The sequence below is a fragment of the Anthonomus grandis genome, chromosome 4 (genome assembly GCF_022605725.1).
Source record: "Anthonomus grandis grandis chromosome 4, icAntGran1.3, whole genome shotgun sequence".
In the NCBI taxonomy this organism is placed as follows: domain Eukaryota; kingdom Metazoa; phylum Arthropoda; class Insecta; order Coleoptera; family Curculionidae; genus Anthonomus; species Anthonomus grandis.
The window spans coordinates 39,343,933-39,370,927 of NC_065549.1; the positions used below are offsets into that span (position 1 = coordinate 39,343,933).

Consider the following 26,995-nt stretch of genomic DNA (forward strand, 5'->3'; position numbering starts at 1 on the left):
AACTATTAAGAAATTGCATATTAATATAATTAAGTGGGTTGATGACATAGGGATATAAATGAATAATAACAATTGGTGTAACTGTTTAATATATATAATAAAAGATAGTCTAATTAAGAGTATGGTGGAAAATGGTGAACTATTTCCCATAGCTACCCCCTAACATATTACATGGCGACCCTGCCAGTGGCATAAAATATGCCAATAAATTTACTGGATCGGAGTACCAAATAAAGCAACAAAATGGGAAAAAACCAATCCAAAGAAGAAACAGTGATTGTACAAAGTGGCAACAGTGGTGGTACCACAGCTTCTGGAGCAGCTGGTTGGCGTGTGGCTGATGTCCTAACTATAGTTTTAGTGATAATAGTGTCACTTTGTCTGATGGCATTTTGCTTAAGATATTGCAAAAATGTCTTAGAGCAGAAAATCAGACGGGAAATAATTAGAAGCAGAGAGCAAATTGTGTAAATAGTCAATAGTTACAGTAATGAGTGCGTTTAGTGTGTTAGGTAGTCATAACTTGTGTAAAAAGTGTAGTAGTGTCCAGTCTCAGTAAGAATTAATAGTTCATGTCGACACTAACCGGATTTCGTGATTTATTGGAGGAAGTCCGACTATTTCATAGGAATTTAGGAAAAGATTCGAAGGAGAGACAAGAAGATAAAAGTAAAACTGAACGCTATGTAAGTAAATTAAATAAATTTAGAAGTGAATTAGAGAGTGAAAAAGTAAATTTTAATAAAAGTGCGCTTAATGAAAAAATATTTGTTGAGGCGAAAGAATATATTTGTAGTTTAGAAAAATATTTTGCAACTGTAGAGGATATTTTAAAAGATAGGCTAGCTTTACATCGACCTGAACAACCAGAATCAAAAGAAGATAATAGTAATACTGAATTAAATAGTGATTGTGGTTCTTCGGAAGATAAAATTATGTCGGATAATTTTGATTTGAGAACCGCGGCGAATTTGCTGCCAGTTATGGATGGGCTGGAATCAACAACAAAGTTTCTTATTGATGCCATTCAATTATATGCGGATTTATTAAATGAAAATGGGAGAAAGTCGCTAATAAATTATGTCTTAAAAACCCGTTTGTCGCAAAGTGCTAAATTAAGACTTAACAATAATTATACTTCTTATGGTGCTCTTATAGCTGATCTAAGAAATCACTTTATAACAAAGCAGTCAACATCAGCATTGTCTTTTCAGCTTAATAATAGTAAGCAAGGTTCAAAATCAATTGAGGATTTTGGAAAACAGGTAGAGGAGCTACTTGTAAACCTTACTATTAATCAGGCAGATGTCGATGATGACAGTTTGGCTGTTTTGACTACAGTAAATGAGAAATTAGCCATATCGGCATTTGCTAATGGGTTGCAAAATAATGACCTAAAAACCATTGTAAAGGCGCGAAATTATTCAAAAATAAGTGAGGCTAGAAGAGGAGCTAAAGACGAGGAGCTTACGGTCAGGAAGGATTATCATCAGGTGTTCCATTATAATAGTCGCGGCAATAGATTCGGCAACAGGTCAAGGCAATATTCTAACAGCGGAAATTTTAACAATAGACGAAATTTCCGTCGAGGTCATCATAATAGGGCATATGTTATGCAAAATTCTGATTCTTCGGGAGTAAAAAATTGTTCCGAGATAAATTCAAATGAAAATCGGTTTTTTCGAGTAAAACGATCATAACAAAATACATTATTATAAATGAAAACATAACCTCTTTATAAAAAATAATCAATTATCAAGCGAGCAGCAAGCATATCAATATCAAGCATAATCAATTAAAAGCGTTTTATTGTTTAATAGATTTAAGTGTTCTGTGACTAAAATGGATTTTTTTACCGCGCCTATTAAAATGTATTACCTACATTATATAATAAATACCTACATTAATAAAATAATAATTATCAAAGTCATGTCATGTTAATCAATGAAGAACAAGTAGCGCAGTGCGTAGTCTGTGTATTTAACCAACTAAATTTTAATTTTAAACAATTTTAAATCCATGGATAAAATATTATTATTAAAAAATAAACGATTCGTTTGGATTTGTACTTTTTTAAACAATATGTTTTTCCGAAAATCGATAAGAAATAATAACATTTTTGACAACATATTTGAAAGAAAAAGTCAATATTTCCTCCAACTTGATTAATGCCTGGCAACCGAAAATAACAGTAAGGAAATATTCATTTCTGTACTATTACTATAAATGATCTTGATGTATTGGTTTTTGAATCCGGTATGGTAACTAAAATTTTAGATAGTAGGTCTTGTATATCTTGTACAGTCATTTTAACCAGCTCGTCCATTCTGCAAGCTCCGGAAATTCCAAATATTACAGCTACCTACAACAATAAATAAGCATGTAAAGAATCCAAATATAATTTGAAGTTTTGTAAGTTACCTTAATCATTAAATATTCCTTGTCTGGAGCTTCCTGAATAAATTTGTTTATTTCTTCTTTAGTTAAAATCTTGAATTTTTTTTGGCTTATAGGCATGTGCTTGTTGTTTCAGGAATGCCCGAAGTTTTGAATATTCAGATATATCCACATCATCTCTAATTGCAAGGGTTGCCTTCAGCATTGAATAATTGGCCCATAAAGTTGAAGAATTCATCTTGGAACCAAGCTCCAAGAAGTATGCCATTACAACATTTTCCGAGAAAGAAGTTACATTTTTATTCGTACGGTAGTCCATGAAGCGGTTGTATGCATAGTTATACTTATTTCTAGATTTTATTGGTAACAATTCCAATGATGCAGCATTCATTGCCTCCGTGAGTTCTGGGAGGGTTTCAGAAATGGAACAGTCATCATCACTCATCATTTTACACGTTACTTTGGCTTTTTAAAACGTTAAAAAATCAACACTTTGGAAAGACGCCACAAATAAACTTTTCACTCGTCAAGTTTGACAATTTAAAATTATGTACTTCGTTTCCGTAGTTACAAAACAATGTTTCATGGCTTCTTTTATTTAAGGGAAAAATAATAATGTTGATTTAAAATTTTTAACATGATTAGTAATAATTTACCGTAATTTTAATGATTCCCGATTTTCGGAAAAATAGTATGTAGACCTCGTAGGAAAAGCCACATTCCGGGACTCCGTATTGCCAGTCTCGGCTTGCGCCTCGACTGGCAATTTTTACGATCGCCCAGGAATGTTAAGCTTTTCCTACTAGGTATACAATATACTATTTATTTTCGGGTCAAATTTTGCGTTTTTTTTGGTTACACGTGGCATTTAGTATTTAGTTCACACTATACCTATAGCTCTGTATTTTTCTACAGAAAAAAAATCTAGTATAGACTTTATATACAAGATATTTTTTAATAATAATCGATTGTTTGTTTAAATTGTATGTAATTGTTTTTAACAATTTCGAGAATCTCGAATCGAGATCGAGAAATTGTCTTCGAGAAAAACATCGAGACGAGAGTTTGTTAAAATCTCGTCTCGAGACGAGACGAGAAATCGCCTTCGAGACGAGATTTCTCGTCTTGATTGTAGAGTGACTTACATATTCTCATTGTTTGAATATTTATTGTTTAAAATTATTAGAACTTCGTTTGTCATAGGTAAGTGCATTGTAAATATTTTTAATTAACAATACAGTTGAAACTTTTAAATAATTGATACTTATTTTACACATGCAGACTTGTAGCAAAGATAATACTGCTACGGGTAGTATTATCTTTGCTTGTAGGTAATTGAAATGACTGATTATAACTGGTTATAGCTGGTTTGAAATTCTTTTAAGGCGGCCACTCCCAGCATTTGATAAAATACATTTTAATAATATGTAGTTTATAAATTTATGTTGCCATCAAGTGTTTATATAATTATTTCGCCAAAAGTAAAGATAGGTGTATAGGACATGCGTAAAACACGTCCAGAATTTCTTGAAGAATCCAAAAATGCAAAAATATACAGAAGATTCAATTTAAAAAAAATATATTTTTTCTGTCACACTTTTTTGTACTACAATCTATATTTACTTTTGATGGGAAAATATAATAGACGTGCCTGAAAATTAAAAAAAAAATTTACTTCCTTTTATTGAATTTATCCGCTATTAAATCACGACCCTATACATGTCGACTCTATACTTACTTGTTTGTTTTCCTGCGTATTCTTAACTTCATTCTTTTTTTGCTCTTCCGTCGTCTCGGTAATCTTCATCGACCGTTCTTCTGTTTTTTCCGCAGGTTCAAAAGGAGCCAATTGTTTTTGAGCTTGAGTTGCACTAAGATCTGAATTTAGTTTTTTAAAATTCCGCTCCTCCTGTTCTATTTTGCCTGACAGTATTTTCAGGTTTTTCTGGATAAATTCTTGTTCGATGAGGCGCCATTTCATTTGTTCATCAATATCTAAAACATTTTATATTATGTATATATTATTTTAGCAAAACATATACAATGTTTTTCCTAAATTTGATTAAATATATAAAAGAAAATATTGCTTGTAACTTCGAACAAAATCAAGAGAGTTGCCATAAAAGTCAACATTAGAACTGCTTTTACTTTGAAGACCAAGCCTGAATGACTACTGGACACCAAGAACTGCATATATACCAAATCGCCTCTGAATATGGAAAGACAAGAGAACATCGAAAGTGGACCGGAATGGCAAAAGCTACAGTTTATACAGTTTATTTTACAAGATCAATCACGCGTGGCTAGTCGATTATTGTAGTGTCTGTTGAACTAGAAACGTTAAAATGTCGGGCTCTAGTAAAGGTGTTAATCCTGACCCGCTTAAAAAAAAGAAACCACATCCTGAATTGCATAAAAGAAATATAATAAAACATGCAAAGGTCAAAGGGGACCAACACGTAAACTGGAAAGGTAGTCCTGTCTTCGCACGTAGTACAGGTCCCGATTCCAAGTAAGTGGATTTTTTAAATACTTTTGTTGAGGATAAGTTTTACAATATTTTTTTATTTTCAGCTGTAAGATGCACTGTTTTCGCAGGTTACTTCAAGCCGACTTCAGTAACTGCATAACAAAACTAAACGATTTTAATACAAAGGATGAACAGGATATTTACCTGCAACAGTTAATAGAAAAAAAATCTGTAAAATCACACAGACCTCGTAAAGGTGACTTAAGCATTCCCCATGAGTACTCGATTAAATATTTTATTGACTTTTCCTCGAAAAAAACAAGTTGTTTGCAAGAAAGCTTTTTGTTCATCTATGGCATTACGATTGCCCGTGTAAAGCGTCTACTTAAACTAAAATCCCAGTCAGTAAGATCACACGATAGACGTGGTAAGCACCCCAAAAAGAACACCATACCTCCAAATATCCTACAAAAAATTCATGATCATATTATGTCTTTCCCAAGGAAACAAACCCACTACTCTGGGCGTCATATGGAATATCTAGACGCGCGGTTGGACTTCAAGTCTATGTATTTACTTTTTAAATCGAAATACCCCGACCTTGGTTTATACCCAGGTCGGGGTATTAAAAAGTCCGGGTATATAAAACTTGTACTTTATAGTTGTTGGGGGTAAAATTAGAATAGTGGACTGTATTTTCATAGGTGGAATGAAATATTACGACGGTTAAGACAACCCTATTAAAGTGGTGGCCTACCTTGCTGTCGCTTCTTTTTCTATCCAATTCAAACTGGGTTATTTTGCTTAAAGACGTGCCGGCACTTAATGTCTTTGGAATTCACTCGCGAAAAATATGTGTGTATATTGAGAGCAACCTATTTTGTTCAAGGTTTATGCGCTTCTCCTGACTGCATCAAAATTCGGTGCAGTACTACCTGGTGATGCGTGCGACTCTTCTCGGTCAAAGAATAAGGCTGTCTCACTATGACGCGATAAAAGGCCGCGAAAGTAATTAGAATAAGATTAGAATTTAAAACCAATAAAGCTCATGTTAATTATATTTAAACACAAGACCCAATAAAGAAAAAAAATATATATATAAATAAGTAACCATTCCGCTTTGACGGAACATACCGCCCACCTAAAATGTCCCACATTTTAAGTAAAAAAAAAGAGCAAAAATTAAAAAAAAAGCATGAATTCTAACGCGAAATATAAATTTTCCGCAGGAAAAACTAATTGTTCGGTAATGAACATAACTTCGAGACAGGACGGCGCAGTATCCCCTTATGCGTCTTTACCGCTACAACACGCGTAATGCCATCCCTGCCTGGAAAACATTCTATTACACGACCCAACAACCACGAAAGGGGTGGAGCATTATCCTCCTTTATTAATACCAACGAATCAACTTCAATGGCTTTACTTGTATCATACCACTTCGACCTCTGATTAAGGGTGTGTAAATATTCATTATGCCACCTCTTCCAAAAATCCTGGTGGATACGTTGAATAAGTTGCCAGCGCGAAAGACGACCCAATTTAATCTCTGTTAGGTCGGATTCAACGAAGGTATTTAAGGGTTCAAAATTCAAAAAATGACTAGGGGTCAAAGGGTTTAAGTCATTAGGGTCGCTACTTAATGAACAGAGAGGTCGAGAGTTTAGGATTGCCTCTATTGAGGTTAAGACAGTATTAAACTCCTCATAGGTGAGGATGTGCGAACCAACTACGCGATGTAGATGGCCCTTTACGGCCTTAATTCCAGCTTCCCAAATTCCACCAAAATTTGGGGCTGAAGGGGGGTTGAAATGCCACACTATGCCTTCGTGGATCGATGCATTACGCATATTTTGCATCAACTCTTTTGACGCACCCACAAAATTCGTCCCACAATCGCTAAACATGTCTGTGACACGACCTCGGCGAGAAACAAAGCGCCTTAATGCGGCCAGAAAGGCATCGCTTGATAGCTCTGTAACCAGTTCCAGGTGAAGAGCCTTTGTGCACAAGCAGACAAAAAGGCAAATATAAGCCTTACAAGTTTTGCTGCCACGATGCTTGCCCATAGTGATTAAGTATGGCCCTCCAAAATCCACACCACTTTTGGTGAAACATTTTACTTGATTTACTCTGAAGGACGGTAAATCACCCATAAGAGGAATTTGTGATGAAGGGTTACACCTAAAGCAACGCATGCAGGAAGACAAAACCTTTTTAATAATTCTTCTTGAAGAAGGAATCCAAAAGCGTTGACTGAGTAGGAATTGGGTAGTTTGTAAACCAGGGTGCATATATTTAATGTGAGTTTGTTCAATGATGAGAGAGGTAATTCGATGATCACTGGGCAATAGACAGGGGTGTTTATGATTATAAGAAAGTGAAGCGTGTTTCAATCGTCCGCCCACCCTGAGGACACCATCCTTATCTAAAAAGGGAGATAGCTTTCGAATATATTTCGGTAATACTCTTAGATTAGGATTGGATTTCGAAAGTTCTGCCATTTCTTGAGCAAATGAAACTTTCTGAACTTCTCGGATTAAAAGTAAGAGAGCTCTATCCAATTCTGCCAATGTTACATGACCTTTATTGTTAAAAAGTTTTGGAGCTTTTACATATGCACAAAAGCGTAAAACATATGCAAAAACACGAATAATTTTGGATAAAGAGGAGAATCTTGAGATAAAATTATTCCATAAGTCAACCACTGGAGTTGAGGCTAATAATACAATCTTCCTTTTTTCAAGGTCCATATTATCGTCAGACGTGTAAGAATCGTTAACCCATTTAGTGAGACAGGATGTTAGAAAACCGGGTCCGGCCCACCATTTTTCGAGGTGAAGTAACTCGGAGGGAAGAAGACCTCTGGTTGCACAGTCAGCAGGATTATTTTCCGACCTAACATGAGCCCAGCAATCCGCAGATAATTTTTCCTGAATATACGATACGCGGTTACTTACAAAAGTAGTCCATTTATGGGGAGAAGACTTTATCCAGCTTAAAGCTACGGTGGAATCAGTCCATGCAAACAATGACGAAATATTTATAGAATCAGCAAGCGCTTCTTTCACTGATGACATTAAATCTGCCAATAAGACAGCCGAGCACAACTCTAGCCTTGGAATCGAGATTGTCTTAAGAGGAGCTACTCTACTCTTAGAACATAGCAAATACGTCTGAACGTTATCATCATAAGTAATTATGCGAAAATAGACCACAGCTGCATACGCCTTTTCCGAGCTATCGCAGAAGCCGTGCATCTCACACAATTTCATCTGGGAAGGGATAATCTTTCGAGGTAATAAAAGGCTCGATAGGGTAGAAATACCTTCTTTAAATAAAGACCAGTATTCTTTAATAGAATTAGGAGCAGGTTGGTCCAGTCTAGTCCAGATGACCATAATTGTTGAATAATTATTTTCAAAGAGACAGTAACAGGAGAAAGAAATCCTAAAGGGTCGAAAATACGAGCCAAATCAGATAAAATGTTTCTTTTTGTACATGGTTTTACTATAGATTCTATTTTAAAGACAAAAGAATCACTAAGAGGATTCCATTGCAAGCCTAAAATCTTGACTATGGAATCAGTCTCTTTATCAAAGGAAAGGGGGTTCAACTGTGTCAAAGAGGTGTCTAAATGAGATATTAATAAAGGCGTATTACTCGCCCATTTTCGCAATTCAAAGCCACCAAGAGAAAGCAACGAAATTAGTTCTTGCTGAAGGGCAAGAGCTGATTCGATAGAATCAGTACCGCTAACTACGTCATCCACGAATATTTCATTCTCTAAGATTTCAGATGCCCTAGGAAATTTAAACTTATAATCCCTAGCAAGTTGAGTGAGAGTTCTAATAGCTTGGTATGGTGAAGAAGCTACACCGTAGGTTACGGTATTTAGTTGATAGTCTCTCACAGGATCAGACTTTGAAAACCTCCATAAAATTCTTTGAAAATTTCTACAGGGTTGATCTATGAGAATTTGTCGAAACATCTGCTTAATATCAGCAGTGAATGCAACAGCATGGATGCGAAACTTTAACAGCAAGTGAAATATATCCTGTTGAAGCTTGGGGCCGACTAACAAAGTGTCATTGAGAGAAATATTATTTGCGGCCTTCGCGGAGGCGTCAAAAACAACACGAAGTTTTGTGGTTGAACTTTCTGGACGAAGAATACAGTGATGGGGTATATAATAACAGTTTTTTATATCTATGTTTGAGGGTAGGATTTCCATATGTCCAGTGTCAATAAAATCCTGCATAAAAGCGCGATATTCATCATGAAGCTCGGGATTGGATTCTAAACGATGTTCAAGAGAATAAAACCTACGCAAAGCGATATCTCGAGTGTTTTCAAAAACTGGGAGTTCTAAATGTTTGAAAGGAAGTTGAAGAACATATCTCCCTGAGAAATTTCGAGTATGAGTCCTCTGAAAAAACTCCTCTGCAGCAACTTCATCAGGGGAATGAACATGGTAATTAGGGACTTGTTCCAGCTGCCAAAACCTTTTAACAATATCTAGAAGAGTGGAGCTGACAGTAGCGCAAAGGCTATTAGGGGTTGAACGAGAAATAGAGTCCTGGTAAGACACACGACCCATAATTATCCACCCTAGTTGAGTATTTAGAGCAACAGGTTTATTAATCGATTGCGATATTTGACCTTCTTTAACAAGAAAACCAAAAACATCACCTCCAACCAACATGTCAATAGGACCCGAAACATTAAAACTTTCATCTGCCAGCTCGAGATGAGAAAACTGAGTGAAGCAATCTGTGGGTAAATCTGAAGAGGGAAGGTTTTCGCATATTTTTGGAATTATGGCAAAATCTAGAGAAAATTTGGGATTTGTAAAACATTTAGGCGTGAAGGTGCATGTGACTTCATGAGAGACATTTGAGACAGTGTCACCTAAACCTTTAACAAACAGGGAAAGAGGTCGTTTGACTAAGCCCAAACGTTTACATAATTTGTTTGTAATAAAATTCACTTGACTTGCGCTGTCCAATAAGATTCGCGCATTGATAAATTGACCCTGGGAATCCAGAACCCGAATCTGTGCCGTGGCCAATAAAACAGAGCTTTCAGTATTTTTGTGTGGTTTGATATTGGTCAAGGCAACAGGTTGAGATCTGTACTCACAGTTTGTAAAAGATTCCTGCTCAACGGCAGGTGGCTGAGAAGCTTCAAAGGAGTCATGGTGCAAAAGGGTATGATGAGGCTTGGAGCATTTTTCGCAGCGGCGACGAGATGAGCAATTAAACGAGTTATGTTTCAAACCTAAGCAATTGGTGCACCATTTATTGATTTTTACAATTTTATATCTTTCGTGGGAATTTTTACTTAAGAATTCTGAACATTTATAAATTGAGTGATTATTTTTGTGGCAAAAGTAACATGACGCAGCACTAACAACAAAAGTTCTCTTTGGCATTGCTGTTTGTTTTATATATTTAGAAGTACTAGGCTTTACATCTTTAAAAGAGCTTGAGACGGTATCTAATGCGATACACTGCTTTTTAAGAAAGTCTAATAAAATTTCCAAATGCTTGTTTTTATTTTGAATTTCGTCTAGAGATTTACCACACTCAAGTTCGAACCTCGTGGCTGTGCTTGAATCAAGGCGATCAAATAGCATGTAAAATAAAACGAAATCCCATTGTGAGACAGGGTGACCCATATTTTCAATTGCAGTTAAGTGTTCAGTAAATGTATCTAATAGAGTTTGAAGAGATTTTGCATCATGCTCATCAGAAAGCTTCACAGTCTTTTCAATCTCACGCCAGTGACTAACCGAAATTAATCGATTATTTTCATATCTACCCTTCAATGTATTATAAGCTATGTTATAATTATTATCAGTTAAAGGAGTACACTGAACAATGCTTAGTGGGGGTCCTTCTAAGGAATTTAAAAGATATGTAAATTTTTCTACATTGGAAAGACTTGAATTATTGTGAATAATAGAATCATAGAGGTCAATAAACGTCTTCCAATTTTTTATAGTGCCATTAAATTTTTTAAGTTCCAGCTTAGGTAATTTAACATGACTGGGGGTTGCCCTTTCTGCCCCTTGCTCAGTATTATCAAACAATTCAGCGCAAGTTGCTTGGATTGAATAAAAATTTTCATCAAAATGTTTTCGAATAGCCTGTTGATTCGCCAAATCATCATCATCACCCTGAGCGACAATATTTAAAATGGAGGCGTGATGATTATTGAATTCAGTAACAATCCCTTCAAGGTGTTTGACCCGAATTTTTAACTGTGTATGAAGGCGTACATTATTAATGGCATTATCAGCAACTACTTTGATTTCTTCTAAGCGGCTAACAGCACTATCGCGTTGAGCAATAAGGCCTCTTAGCTTTTTATCAGCCATATTAACGTGAGCTAAAGAAGAAAAATTAAATTTGGATTTAAATATTTTAATCCGAGATAAAGCAATACTGAGCAAAAAACAAAGTTTTAGACAAAATGAGAAAGGGGTTTTATTATTTTTCTTATTTTGATTAAACAGTAAAAAATGCTTAATGAGGTGAAATTAACCAAGCTACTTATACCTATTGATATAGAGCTATAAACTCAGAGATTCAAAAAAAATGAATTTATTTTTGTATATTTATTTTATACGTTAAGCGTGAAGGGTATAGTTGATTAAATTAGTTATAAAATTGTTCACGCAAGAGCAGAGATATAGGGAGATCAAGAGATATTAAGAGCATTAAAGAGAAGGAGAAATGGATGAGACCATATAAATGAAATAGTTTTGATACACTAAATTGCAACAAATTTCTGAGAAGGTATAGCAAATAGAGAGAAACTGTCACAATATATAATCAAAACAATTGAGGGAGTTATGCGAGATATTATGAGTAATATTACAAATAATACCATATATAAGAAGAGAGGCAAATATCGCCTATGAGTATCACAAAGAGAGAAAGAGAGAGAGAGAAGATTTGGCAAACCAGGGGGCTTAGTATTTGGGGGTAATAAGATTAATTACCAAATCTTTCACCGAAAAGTCATAAAATATTAATATAAATATAATAAAGGATGATGTATAACTATAAAGTAAGAGTACTATAAGAGGCAACAATGAAAACCAAATTATAAGTCCGCGCGAAGAGTATGAAAATGAATAAGTAAAGCCAACGAAATCGACTTGATTTCACTCTGTATAAAAATCGTGACACTAGCAATATAAAAGACGGACGATCGACAGCGGCGCTACAGCGGACGTCACCGTGCGTGGTGTACTTGACGCGCAACGCGACGCGAAACGTCGAGACGCTAGATGTGAGGAGAGAGACAGGTAGACGGTATGATCAGATTGACCCGAGAACGGAATTTCTATCTTTTACCAAAAAAAGTTCTAACATGAGGTTTACCGATAAGATAGCAGTTTGACCATGAGTTTTTTATGCATTAGTTATTTATTGACGACACGTTTTGGATGTAATTTTTAGCTAAATATATGCAATAAATCTTAAATCCAAATCCGCGATCGAAGTGACCAAAAATGTTGGGGGTAAAATTAGAATAGTGGACTGTATTTTCATAGGTGGAATGAAATATTACGACGGTTAAGACAACCCTATTAAAGTGGTGGCCTACCTTGCTGTCGCTTCTTTTTCTATCCAATTCAAACTGGGTTATTTTGCTTAAAGACGTGCCGGCACTTAATGTCTTTGGAATTCACTCGCGAAAAATATGTGTGTATATTGAGAGCAACCTATTTTGTTCAAGGTTTATGCGCTTCTCCTGACTGCATCAAAATTCGGTGCAGTACTACCTGGTGATGCGTGCGACTCTTCTCGGTCAAAGAATAAGGCTGTCTCACTATGACGCGATAAAAGGCCGCGAAAGTAATTAGAATAAGATTAGAATTTAAAACCAATAAAGCTCATGTTAATTATATTTAAACACAAGACCCAATAAAGAAAAAATATATATATATAAATAAGTAACCATTCCGCTTTGACGGAACAATAGTACAAGTTTTATATTAAGTATTTTAAGGAAAACTTCTCACTTCGTTTTGGCAGGCCCCAGGTCGACACGTGTATAACATGCGAAGAACTTATGGTGAAAATTAAAAGTTCCAACTTGGGAGATCATGCAAAAAGGGCAGCTGAAGCCGAGCTAGCCGTCCACAAACGACGAAGTAAGAAGTTCCATGATAAAATATCTGAGGTCCAAGAGCTTTGTAAGTCCCGGGATGACGTCGCAGCAGTCACATTCGGTTCATGCAAAACTTGCCCCTCCCGAATATTCCCATTCAAGAAATATTTTACCTACGACAGCTTTGAGTGAATTGCTTCTGAATAAAAGATCTCAAAAGCGGCAAGTCGGTATTTTATGTGTATCATGAAGGTATAGCCAACAAAGGGGCAAATGAGATCTGCTCTATTTTACTACACTACTTCGATAATTTTCTAGATGAGAATGTTGATGAAGTAATTGTTTTTATTTTCGGATAATTATCCAGGGCAAAATAAAAATCACACTCTTATAAGGTTTTTTTCTGCCCTAACTGACACGGGACGCTTTAATATCATTCAGCACTATTTTCCCATCCGAGGTCACTTTTTTTTACCTAATGACCGGGACTTCTATTTACGTTCCGGATGAATATTATAGTATTATTGCTAACGCTAGTAAAGATTTTAGAGTATTTATGCTTCAATCCAACCAGATTTATGATTTTGTTCAATGGTAGCCAGAATACTATAAGACGACATGTATTTCTATTGAGTCTGTTGGAAAAGGAATACCTAAGGCTCTCAAACAACCATCCACGTTTATGTATTATGAATACAAGAAGAACCGAAAGGGAGTTATATTAACTAGTAACTATATTGATGGGTTAAAAACTCATTCTTTTCCTTTGTTGAGAAATAATGCTCAACCTATAAGTTTTCCACCTCTCGGAAAAGCCTACCCAAGAAACTGTGTGCCAATAAACCCAAAAAAAAATTGAAAACATCCGACAGTGCAAAACAGTATTTTAGAGGAACATAAGGGCTTCTACGAAAACATCGTGCGTTGGCCAACCGATGAAGATAATATAGAAGAGGCTGAAAATGACCTTGAATTTGACTATGTGCCCTAATTTTTTTTTAAATTTGCTTTACTTATTTTTATAATGCGGAACTACAATGTTTTTTTTTATGTTCTTACTTAAATTTTGCAATAAAATATATTTTTCTTCTAATATTTGTTTTTGTTCCTTGCAATAATGACCTAAGTAATTTTTTGTATCGTTTGAAAAAAAAACGGATGATTTTTTTTCTGGGTGGTGTTTTTCAAATAGCTTAGTATACTAGATATTTCCCCAATGCGTTTTCATTAAAATTAATTTATTCTGTGTAGTATTAATTTTTTGCTTCTCCTGTAAAATCTAGTTTTCTGACTTAAGTCGTTTTTGAAATGACCGATTCAATTATAAAATCTGCCAAGCAAACTCTAGTTAGTTTAAGTAACTCCCTATAACGTAACTTATATTTCTACATAAAATGGTTTTAATAAAAGAAAAAGAAACTTCACATCGTAAATCGTTAATTTATAAGACCGCCTATGCCGAGGAGTTTTTGAAGTAATTTATGTAAATGATTCCTCTAAAAAACTTGAACTTTAAAGAAATTCAAAGGGGGGAAAATACAAGCAGCCTAATCCCCGCTTAAGAAAATCCCCCGCTTATCGATTTAAAAATATGAAAGATTTATTAGATATTTTTAACCAAAATGCGATTAAATCTACTTATCAAACTTTCGGTGAAGGTTTACCAGAAAAGGAGGAGATCATTAAGTATGCAAATCTGATTCTAATTCTGAATAAAAAATTCTATTTATTTACTAATCTATTTACAAAATAAAGAGGGAGAAAGAAAGAGAGAACAGTAAGAGAGATTGAAAGCGCCCGACCCAAGTCCCAATATTTTAAACGTCATTTCAAATTTAATTGCGCTACACCTGGCAATACTGCGTCATACTAAAAAACAAGGACGTAGCAGACGAGTGCGCGTTGCCATATTTCGCCTTTAGGCACCTCTCTGCGTAATAATTGATTCCCCAACCTGTATGTATCTACTTATACTTAAATAAAGACTATTATTATATTATTATTATTATAACCGAATCTTGTTTTTGTACAGGGTTTTAATTTTAAAAGAATCGAATTTTCAACTCCCTTGTAATGGCTTGCATCTTTTAAATCGAAAGATTTCTAATTTGACTCATGTGTCTAGAATTTTTCCTCTCGCTATCTAATATACTACTAACTAGTTGCATATAAAATACAAGATAATTACCCGAAATCTGACTTTTCAATTCCTCAATTTTCTTTGTTCTTATGCTAACTTCATACTCAGCAAGCTCGATGGACGCCTTCTGGTAGTTTAACTCTTTCTGCAAAACGGTTATTTTCTCGGTATGTTCAGCGACAGCTTTATCCATAATCTCCGCTTTCTTTGCTGGGAATTCATTTATCTCCACTTCAAAATCATAAGCGACTTTATCAAGGTTAGTGATTTTTTGCTTAAGACTATCGACTGCACTAGTCTTAGTTGACAAACATTCATTCAAATCGTTCAGTTTAACCTTTTCAGCGGCATGGCTCTGCTGTTTCGCAAATAGTTCCGTTTTCTTTTCGTAAAGTTTACATGAAAGTTCTGCCTGTCGGTTTTTCAGTTCTGTGAAGTTCAGATTGCTCTTAGAAATTGCCTAAAATAAAAAAAAACATCAAATTTATAAATGTGGTACAGCATAAGTGAATGAGGTCTTTTGTTTAATAATACCAATGTTCTTTGACAACATATTAATGAATCAGCTGTTGAAGTCTAGTTAAAGATACTAGAAAGACCTTTTGACAGACAGAGAAACTACTGGTTTGGATATTTTATAGGCGTATAAAAGATTTAATTTATAAAATAAAATAAAAACTATTTTTCCGTGATTACTTGATTAAAAATTAAAATTTTCAACGCATTCGTGACATCCTATTTTAAAATCTAAAAAATCGACTTTTCCTATAAGTATAAAATAAAAATTAGCAAATGTAGTATCATTGTTCTCAGAATATTATTTTTTATCGAAATACGTAATAATCTACCAAGTCTCTCGTAATAAGAAAGTTGCTGTCACTTTCGGTTACACAGGCATTGACGGAAAACAACTGAATATGTCAAAAGATGGTCTTATAACGATTCGATTAATGTACTAAATTTCATTTGTTTATAAGTAAAAATAATAATAATTATGAATTACGTAACCAATAAAAATATGAACTTAACGTTCTAATTTACCCTATGCAAAATATTAAATTTATTTGTAATAGTGGGGACAAACCAGTGGGAAGATTATTTTTGGAAGATTCCCAAATTGGACATAATGAATAAATTTAATTTAGTGAGCCTGGAAAGGCGAAGAAAGTCTAAAATTTTTGTCCAAATTAATTAGAAGGGAAATAGATGACGACTCCTCTTGGCTTGACCAAAAAAGAGGTGATACCGCAAGTTTTGGTGGAAAGAAAAATATATCACTAAACTAAAGGGAAAAAATTAATCAACCTACCTTGGTTATAAAAAAAGGACACTACGATTTAAATTAAATCTCGAACGGCTACGCCGTTAAACACTTTGTGACACGTTTATACTCAACCAAAATCAATAGCGTACTAACACGGCAACCCGTATGACCCGGGAATGTGTAAACATAACCACAATAATTTGATGTTTGAAGTTCTTTTGAATTTTTCATTATTTCGTAGTAGCACTTGCTTGTGTTTTGTGTGTAAGACTTTAAATCTATTCGTTTGACTATTTATTAATTTGATTTGTAATAATAAATTAAAAAGGTTTCATCCCCAAGATGTCTCAAAATTAGCACCCTTGCACTATAAAAAGAACTCAAACTCACCAAACTCGAAGCATTTTCGATGCAACCTATGTGAGAAAATATTCAATCATAGGCAGAGCTTAAGGCGACATACAAAAACTCACATTTCTAATCCAAATTCCAATCAAACACTTCAAAATGAAACCCAGAGGGAAATCATAAAGTATCTAAAAAAGTGCCCTTTGTGCAATTATTGTGCTTCTTTTAAAAAGGAATTATTGCAGCATTTTCAAAATGCTCATGAAATTCCGCTGCATTGGCATAATTTAAATTTTTCCTCAATGACAGACTTCAATAAATGGAAAGGTAGGTTTTATTTTAAATTTTAGGTAATTGTTTACAAAATGGTTTTTCACTATTTTTGCTTTATATGGGGTATTTTTTGCATCTACTTTCAATTGCCCTTAAGAAACATACGCAGAGCAGAGACTTATTTCTTTTTTTTGGCAAAAACAAGCAAAAGTTGAAACCTTCTCAACAGGAATTGAATACCATAGGTATTCAAATACTTAACCATAAATAATAAGTACTCAATTTGTGATATAATACTTACTTAACATTTTAAGATATTAATTTATTCCTGTTTAAACTATAGTTTTGAAAGTTTTACTATTCTAAACTAATATTATTTTAGTTGTTTATTTATGTCATAACTAGTTATTATTTTTTTACTAATTTTTAATACTTAAATTAATTTTTTTTTTCTAAAAAATTATATGAGCAGCTTTTTTTAACATAATATTTATAATTTTCTTCACGTTTCTGTGAAGTGTGTAAATAATTATTTAGAATTAGGCTCTTTAAGTCATATTCTAATTGTAAAAAATATGTATTTACAGAGTGTCTCATTTAAAAGTGTAAACATTTACATATAGGCTTATATACATTTTCATCAAAACCTCATTTTATTGGAGTTCAACCAAACTTTGGATTTGGGGATTTTTAATGAAGATTTCCAAGAAGTTTTCAATAAATAAATGCCTACTATGATTTTTCGTTGTTCTTCACCCAATTTAGCATCGCAAAATAATGATTACGCTGTTACACTCTTAAATGAGACACCCTGTATGTAGATAGTTGAAAGTATATATCAACAAATTAATATATTTAATTTATTTTTACATTTAGTTATATTTTATGTATGCAATATCCCTTAACAAATTACAATAGAATGCCCAATAAACCAAAACAAAATCAATGTAATGGGGATTTAAAATATATAATATAAAGGTATCAAAAGTTAATAAATTAGACAAAGTTTAATTTATATAAAACTATAAACACCCTTTATAGTTTTATATAAATTAAAAGCCCCCTTTTTCCTGATTTCAAAAATTTATAATATGCTGACATTTTGGTAAAATATTTATACCTAAAATGTAAGAAGAATATTCTAAACAGTTTATTAAAATCTCCGTTGCTATAATTAATTCAGACGTCACTATGGTTAAAAATTACAGTTAAGCAATTTATTTATTGACTGTTTCTTTTTTAAATTTTAAGTAAATATAAATATTTTACCAATAGCATATATTTTTAAATCAGGAAAAACGAGGCTTTTAATTTATATAAAAAATATTAGGTGTTACATTTAAAAATACCAAGTTTGTCCATTTTATTACCTTTCCCATACCCCTGTATTATGTTTTAAAACATTTTCTGGCGATTTAGGACAAATCCCGCAACTTTTCCATTTAAAGTTTTTTTCCACTCTGTACAATAGCGCCACCAGTCGCTCTTTAAATATAAGTAATTATCCTGTACCTATTAGTAGCAGTAGCCATTTAAATTTGGCACCATACTATTGTCGGCCACGCAAGTTCAGACGTTCGGTAGAATTCGGGATCGGTGCTCCCGATACCGGCTAGACGCTAGTACGGACTAGCAGGGGGTGGGGATGTCACAGAGGGGTAGGATAGGTAAAAAGGGGAGGTAAATGACACTTGTGCTCGATCAGAAGAAGTAGGGTAATCTCATTAGGGTCAAGCCGACGGCACAGACCCTAAAATATAATATATTTAGATGAAACATGGTTTTACGCATGACGTAATTAAATACCGTTGGGTTGAGAATTCCACGTATTGTGTTTTGAATACGCCATGCTCAATAGGCAAATGAGTCATTATACTTCATGCGGAAAGTACAGAAGGATTTGTTAAAAATGCGTTACTTTTGTCTGCTTAAAATATTTTTCAATCTTCAGCTAATTCCCTTGAAGATATGATTGCGGCATTATTTGAAAAATAGTTTTCTAATCAGCAACATTATCTAACATTTATCCAAATTCAGTAATTGTTATGGATAATGCATCTAACCATTCAAGAATGCTAAATAAAATACCAAAAAACTAGTTTCAAAAAACAATATAAATATAACTTTTATGAAAATTAAGGACATTTCTGTTGACGACAAAATCCTATTCAAAAAGGAATTAAGGTTACAAGAAAAACTAGATTCATGTAACTGGAGAACCGCAGCATATTTTTGCACTGATCTGTGTGGATATTGGACAACTGCATCGCTAACACGGTCAATATTTTGATTACGCACATTTCGTACGATTCCAGAAGGATGAATAGTTCCAATCCCTTTCTTCAAATTTATTTATCCAAGAAAACATTGATAGAGAATTGCTTAACGAATTTTTACAGGTCACCCCATTTGAACACATAATTTATTTGGAAACAGTTAACGAAAAAGTCGCTGCCTTAAATAATTTTTTGATAAATTTGTTCGACGTTTTAGCACCTCTAACCCAGCACAAAATAAAAAAACAACAACCTCCATGGTTAACTTATACCATTAAAAAAATGATAAGTTTAAAGAACAAAGATTGATGATTTGATTTGAATTGGGACTATTACAAACAAATTAAAAATCAAGCTAGCATTGCAATACGTGAAGAAAAAAAACAATACCTCGCACAGATAGTAACTATGGGTTTTAAAGATAAAAAGATTTTCTGGCAAAGGCTAAAGAAACTTAATGTATTTTCAAATGGCAAAGTTAACGAATTACCCGATCATCTTAATGTCCCCCAGTCTATAAATAATCATTTTATACAGGCCTCAGCGCAGAACAATTCAGTGCATGGAGATCTTTTAAATTTGTATCAAAATAAGCAAAGGCGTCAAATATTATCAAAATTTAATTTTCATACCGTGTCCACTGATATTGTGAGAAAATATTTATTCGAGATTAAATCGATTGCTACCGGGGCGGATCAAATAAATCTAGAGATGTTGTTGTTGTGTGTGGACCGAGTTATACCTTTTGTAACTAATATTGTAAACTCATGTATATTAGACAAATGTTTTCCTGATGTCTGGAAGGTCTCAAAAATATTTCCACTTTTAAAAAAGCAAAATATTTCCGATTTTAATGATTTAAGACCTATTAGTATTCTGCCAGTTCTTTCTAAAGTCATGGAAAAGATATTAAATGTCCAAATTAGGGAGTACCTAGATAAATATAATATTTTACCGGCATTTCAGTCAGGGTTTAGATCGGGTCATAGCTGTACCACGGCACTTTTAAAGATCACAGATGATATTATTGAAGCTACTGATCAGGGTAAGGCCACTGCTTTAGTACTTATCGACTACAGCAAAGCGTTTGATCGTATCAATCATACATTACTCTACGCGATCTTAGGCTATAATGGGTTTGACTCTGACGCAATTGATATTATTAAAAGTTATTTAACCGATAGAAATTAATACGTTGAAACGAATAAGGGCATTTCATCTACTGCATTTCAGTTATGTGGAGTTCCACAAGGTTCCATATTGGGACCTGTTTTTTTTTGTATTTATACTAGTAATCTCACCAGTTGTTTAAAATATTGCAGTGCTCATTTATATGCTGATGACACGCAACTCTACTTTTCTTTTTTTCCTGAAAGTAAAGAAATAGCTGCCAAGAAAATAAACGATGATCTAAAAGCCTTAATAGATTTTTCAGAAAAACACAATCTGCAAATAAACTCGTCTAAAACTACCTTCTTGATTTTCGGCAAAAATCGCGAAGCATTGCATCAGAGTATGGCTTTGGAAGCTTCCTCAAACAAGCTTTTGCATTCTACTTGTTCCCGCAATTTGGGACTTCACATTGACACCAATATGAGGTATAAACAGCATATAAGTAAGTGCATTCAATCTGCTTATTCTAATTTAAAACAACTGTTTCCGCATAGACACCTGCTTTCAACATCTCAAAAAATTACTTTATGCGACGCTCTGGTTTTGAGTCATTTTAATTTTGCCGACGTCGTATATGGTCCATGCTTAGACTCTATCGACAAAGGTTGAATTCAGCGAGTGCAAAAGTCATGCTTGCGATTAATTTACGGCATTCGTCGTGGACATCCTGTAAGTTACATGCTACGACAAACCAAATGGCTTTCTATGGAGGATCGTAGAAATCTGCATGCTGCTACTGTATTTCACCAAGTAATAACTTTAAATCGCCCCTCGTATCTATTAAATAAAATACGCTATAGAACTGACGTACATTCTTTGAATCTCCCAGCGGCGGCTCGTCAGGGTAGGCAAGGTAGGCGCCGCCTACCTTATAAAATTCACTTGTAAATTTGAAAAAAAATGACTATTATAATTTATATAATATAATCATTATTTTTAATGTAATATTAAAATATCTGATAAACCTCCTAGTCTAATGTTAATACGCATGCATCAATCGCCACTTTACGTGAAACCTGAGCTAGTCTAAAGCGACTCGCCTCATAAAATCAAATGAATACGATATTATATATGGGAAGGCGATATTTCCAACCGCCTGTATTTAATGGTCTCTACGGCGGCAATCTCCCATACAAAACTTACAGCGGCCGACGTGAAACAAAATTATTCTATGCGACCAAAAGTGCACTGTTAGGCGGACAATTCGGCCGCCTTCGACCGTCTTCGTCAATTCGCTCGAAGCGCTCGTTCATCGATCGATAAAGGGGAAAGGGCCGGTGATTTAAGAGTACGATTGTACTAAATCTAGCACAAGTGGAAAAAAATTTAGCACGCAATACAAATTCTGTTTTTTTACTTAAATGTAAAAAATATTAAAAATGTACATTTTTCATGGCAGTCTAGGTTTTTTGTTGTAAATTTTCAAGCAATGACTACGATTTTTATAACGTATTTAATTTTTAGTACAATTGGGTGAGTTTCAGTATGATAATTAAAGCACGGATGAGATGAGCCCTCGTTCAATGGAAAATCAATGGTGGGGACTGGGGCGGGATTTTGTGCTGTGTGGCGTCTTTGTTGCACTTATTTAAAACTACATAGGAGCAATAAAGATGGTGATGGTACTAATACTAATAATATGGTAGGAGGAAAATAATTCCAGATTTTTCTTGGCGGGGTTTTGTTTTTATTCATTAACGGTTTGTGGCTGGTTTCTTCCGTTCCTTTCAGCTTTGAACGATTTTTCTGCTGTCGTACGTCGTATGGTTGCTTCTCCATTGAATTTTGAATTTGGTTTATATTAGATAAGTATAAGTATATTAGAATAATAATTGTGCTATTAAAGTTTGTAAAGGTAGTAGAGGTACCTATTAAGGGGTTGTATATTTTTGAGAATATTATAATATAGAGTAGAAAGTAGGTAATTTTTGTAGAAGTAGAGGTGCATACCTAACCTAGTTGTTTGGATCCTTTTACTATTTTTTTTTAGAATGGCCAATAATCTCGCCGAAACCCCTGTGCATGATGTAATTTGTTCTTTACAAGAAACCCCATTTTCCCGCCTAAATGAAAATAATCGTAGGGAAATAATTTCTATTGGTCGCCCTACACCCCCCCTTTCAATTTTAAAACCTGACAAAAAGCAAGGCCAAGCATTCTCGCGAGTTGTTTTACAACTAAAAAAAAAACAAAAAAAAATTTAAAAAATCAAAAATTAAAAACAAAATCTATGTTAAGTAGAAGAACATTATGATATCTTTTAGTTATATAGTATTCAACTTTAATCTTTTTTAAAAATAGTATTAAAAAGAAGAAAACTACATAAGCTCAAAGGTGCATAATTAAATAACCATGCATTTTTGGAAAGTAAATAAAAAAGATCTATGTCAATAAAAATTAATTTATTTGTATTTGTTTATAATATAGAAGAATATTTACTGCATCTTTGCATCTTATAGTAGGTATCTGTCAATAACAGTAGGTAGTGTATATATCTAAGGATTTAGTGAAATTAAATGAAATATGGATATAACACAAAAATTACGATCATAATTTAAATTCATACAACTTTGTAAAGGTGTGTTTCATTTTGTTTTTTTTGTTTCCGCACTTTTTTTTGTTGATTGAAATCTAAATTTAAAAAAAAATATTATTTTTAGGTTATTTTTTTTTAAAAGATTTCGAAAACGTTATTTTTTTCTTAATTTTAGTAAATTATTAATGAAAAGTGGCCGTGGCACCACAATTTTTTTTTAAATTCCGAAAAAGCGGAGGGAGGGGAGCTCGGGCTACTCGGTGTGCGCACTGTTATAATAATATGTCGCCTACCTTAGATTACAGGGCGCGAGCCGCCACTGGAATCTCCGGCATAGAGGTCTAATTTCTCCGCCTTTGCATACCACTATGTTTTATCAGCGGTCATTTTCTTATAATATTTATTTAATTTACAACCAGATTCCGGAGGACTTTAAAAATGTATCAACAAGCATATTTAAACATAAATACAAAAAATATTTATTGCGGTAAAATGGGTATATCTGGCGATCGTCGCGTTTATTAAATATGTATGTATTGGGTATGTTAAAGCTTATTGAATGTTTGGCACTTGTTGGGGGATACCTAGTAATTTATTTTGGATGCAACAAAAGAAACAGAAAAGAAATTATAACTTATTTAATGAAGGAGGTTAAACACGATTTTTTTTTAAATTGCCTTTAGCCTCCTTTTGGCCTATATTATGGTTAAGATGTTTTTTTTAATTTTAAAGCATATGATATTTATTATCTTTGTATCTAGTTAAGATATAATATTTTATTGTAAATTGGGCAAATAAACGATGTATTATTATTATTATTATTAAGAATTGATGAGATTGGTACTAGGTGCTTCACTGACGTTGTGAAGAGCATAACGAGCACCCAACCGACGTAAAACTGCGATGTAGGAATGATTTAATTTATAAAAGCTATGGACATAAAACGCACGTCGATTCATTATTGCATCTGACAACTCCGACAATAAATTTCGGATTGCTTGATCCATTGCGAAAAAGTAGGCAATTTAATATAAAAAGGTATTGTATAATAGGTGAATTTTTAAACCATATTGTATTTTAAATTAAACCTTATGTCCCTAACTTAAAACATTGTATAACGTTTAAACAACTCATGTAAGCTTTACAATAATACATTTTATAATAGTATCAATTCTAAATCTGTTCAAAACCAAAAACATATTTAGAATTGATAAAATTTCCGTCAGATCAAAGCAATTGAAGTTAATTTTGTTAGTAAAACTATTATAAAAAAAACTGAATTGAAACTATGAAGATAACTTTATTATATTACCCACCCGTTTCATTTTAACGGCACGCCTCTGAGGGCGGCAGAGTTCAATATATTTTTTTGCGGTCGCTTAATATTTGGCTTCTTCAAGTAAAAATAAAAGGAACATACAAAATTATATTCCTAGATTTAGCGTTTGACTTACCGCTAAAATTTGCTCATTTTGAACGTTAGCATCTTGGAAATCTGCTTCAATTTTATTAAATGTTTCAAGTTCAGCATCATATATTTGCCGTTTCATATTAATTTCATTCTGAATGGTTTCTTTTTTAGCAGCAATATTTTCGTTTATTTCTTGCAGTGCTTTCTTTTTGTCTTCAATGAGACTTTTCATTTTTTCAGTTTGAGTGGTTGTATCATTTTTCAAAGTTGTCATTTTTTGCTGCTCCAAGATCAGCTTATCCCTTTCTTCAGCCATTTCTTTTATCCTAAAACAATTTAATTGTATTTATAAAATTTAGTTCCATTCAAAAAGTCATACGCAGGGTGTACACTAATTAATGGTACATAGTAAAATCACAGCTTTCTTATGTGAAAATATTAGCTTGGCCATTCTTTCCTATATTAAAAATTTGATATTAACTCAGGTGCACTTACTTTTGCTCCAAAAGAGAAAACTTTTCCACTAAATTTTGTTCGTTATTCCATATTTGCTGCCGTTTTAATTCAATTTCGTGCTTCTTTTTGCTATTTTTCTCTCCAAGATCAAATATTTCATCCAAAAGAGTAAATTTCTTACTTCTAAGTTGGTCATTATTATTTTTAATAATCTTTTTGGTGTTTATATTAGCCACTAGTTGATTTCGTCTATTCTTACGTTCTTGAATCGCCTGAAAATCAAATATTGGACAATTGTTTTATACAACGTAAAAACATTCTGACCCTTAATAGTTTTTCATCCAAACTAGGTTGTGGGGAATTCATAATATTCTGAATTTTCGACTCAAGTTCCTCTTTCGTCTTTTTTAGGTCTCTTAATTTGCATTTTTCCTTCTCTAATTTTATGACTCTATTAGCAATACCCGAAGCAGCCGCGTCAATTTTTTTCGTGCACTCCTGAATTTGAGTAGTTTCATCCCTCAAGACCTGAATTATTGCACTTGTTCTTTCAAAACGAACCTAAAATATCATTTTTTAGAAACTATACTAAACAAAAATATGATAGGTTAAAGCGATACTTACAAAAGCTTGGTTTTTTTCTTCTGTAGCAGTATAGATCTGCCTATCCAATTCTTGATGCTCTTGGTTTAAACCCTCAATTTTTTCACAAATCGTCGCTATTTTCTTCTCGATTTGATCGTGTTTATTTTTTAGTTGTTCACGTTTTAATTGCTGCATGACCTAAACATTAAAAAATTATGTTTTTATTAGCAATGGAAAAACATATGATTATTTACCTTTTTCTCTGTTGCATGATCATGTACGCTTTTAGTTAATATAGCGGTTACATCTTTACAGTATGGTCCACTTGAACTTTCTTCGTTCTCAATAGCTTCTAGATTTTCTAAAAAAAGTTAAGAAAAGATGTAATCAGTTAAAATAATACTTTTTTTAAAAAACTTTAGAACATTAAGCATATAAATTACGTAAGAAAGATAATCTGTTGAGCTCCATATATTCTTATATTTCGATTCTAAGGAAAATTCTTGGTATATTGCTTATGTATATACACATCATAAACTCTAGATCTCTCTATGAATATAACTTGGAATATGTAATATGACTAGAAATGATGTACCGTCAAATGGGGTTAAGTGAATCAAAATAAGTGGTTTTTTTCGTTTTTCTGCCAAAGTATTAAATTTAAAAAAAAATAAAAATACTGTAGATTCTGGTAAACGTCTTAAAAGATTTTGTTAAAACTTGTAAGCATTTAAGCATGGGAAGTCCTCCATTTTTTTTGATAAAGTCTGATTCACTTTACCCTCCGGTTTGGGGTAAAGTGAATCATGTATTAGAAGTGCTGTAAAATTCACTTTAAACATAATGTGGGTAAAATGAATCAACAAAAAATAAAAAAAGAAGATTTAAACGGAAAAAAACACTTAAAAAAAAACAAATTCTTTATTCTAAAGGTAACAAAAGTAAGATTAAGTAACAAAGTCTTATTCTATAACACATTCTATCACAGAATATTAAGGCTTTATAAAAACAACAAACTTAGGAACTTTTCTTTAAACAAAAATGGCACTCTTGGTAAAAAAAACTTAAGTCTACATACAAAACATAGGAAAATTAACAAAAAAGAAATTACTCCAACTTTTTAAATTCGTCGTTGTCTAAGTTAAAAACAAATTTACCCCTCTTGAAAGACTTTTGACGCAGTTTTCTAATAATTTGGTCTTGGCTTATTAGGCAAAGGTCCTGTATTTCTGGATAAACAAAATACCCCTTCTCCGAGTTTCCCTTTTTTCTCATGGCATTTATAGTAAATTCTTTTTTCTTTGAACAATTCTCGATTTTGCCAACAAACAATCGATCTCGTTTCTCGGTTGGAAACTTTGCAATAATAAACTCCCCAATCCTTGGCTCCATGGATAAGTCTGTGTCGATCATGTAAGTATCATCATTCGATGTCGACGGATTTGGATCAAACTCGTCAAAGTTTTCAACAATATTTTCGAAATCACTTAGGGAAAATTCTTTATCTAACTCTCGATCTAACTCATCATCCGATATTTC

At 33.3% G+C, this 26,995-nt stretch overlaps 1 protein-coding gene across 2 annotated transcripts in view; it reads right to left on the reverse strand.

The window, feature by feature from the left end:
- Window positions 1-26,995, reverse strand: part of LOC126735516 (flagellar attachment zone protein 1-like) — a 55,088-nt gene that overhangs the window by 21,206 nt on the left and 6,887 nt on the right. The window contains exons 2-8 of one of the 2 annotated variants that reach the window (XM_050439557.1): window positions 25,711-25,817; window positions 25,496-25,654; window positions 25,196-25,432; window positions 24,911-25,143; window positions 24,459-24,741; window positions 15,183-15,594; window positions 4,136-4,392 (exon numbers count right to left, since the gene is read on the reverse strand). In XM_050439557.1, coding sequence (XP_050295514.1) covers window positions 4,136-4,392; window positions 15,183-15,594; window positions 24,459-24,741; window positions 24,911-25,143; window positions 25,196-25,432; window positions 25,496-25,654; window positions 25,711-25,817 — 1,688 coding nt within the window. Of the gene's footprint in view, window positions 1-4,135; window positions 4,393-5,624; window positions 8,205-15,182; window positions 15,595-24,458; window positions 24,742-24,910; window positions 25,144-25,195; window positions 25,433-25,495; window positions 25,655-25,710; window positions 25,818-26,995 lie in introns of those variants that run through there. The other variant, XR_007660424.1, reaches the window with a different exon arrangement.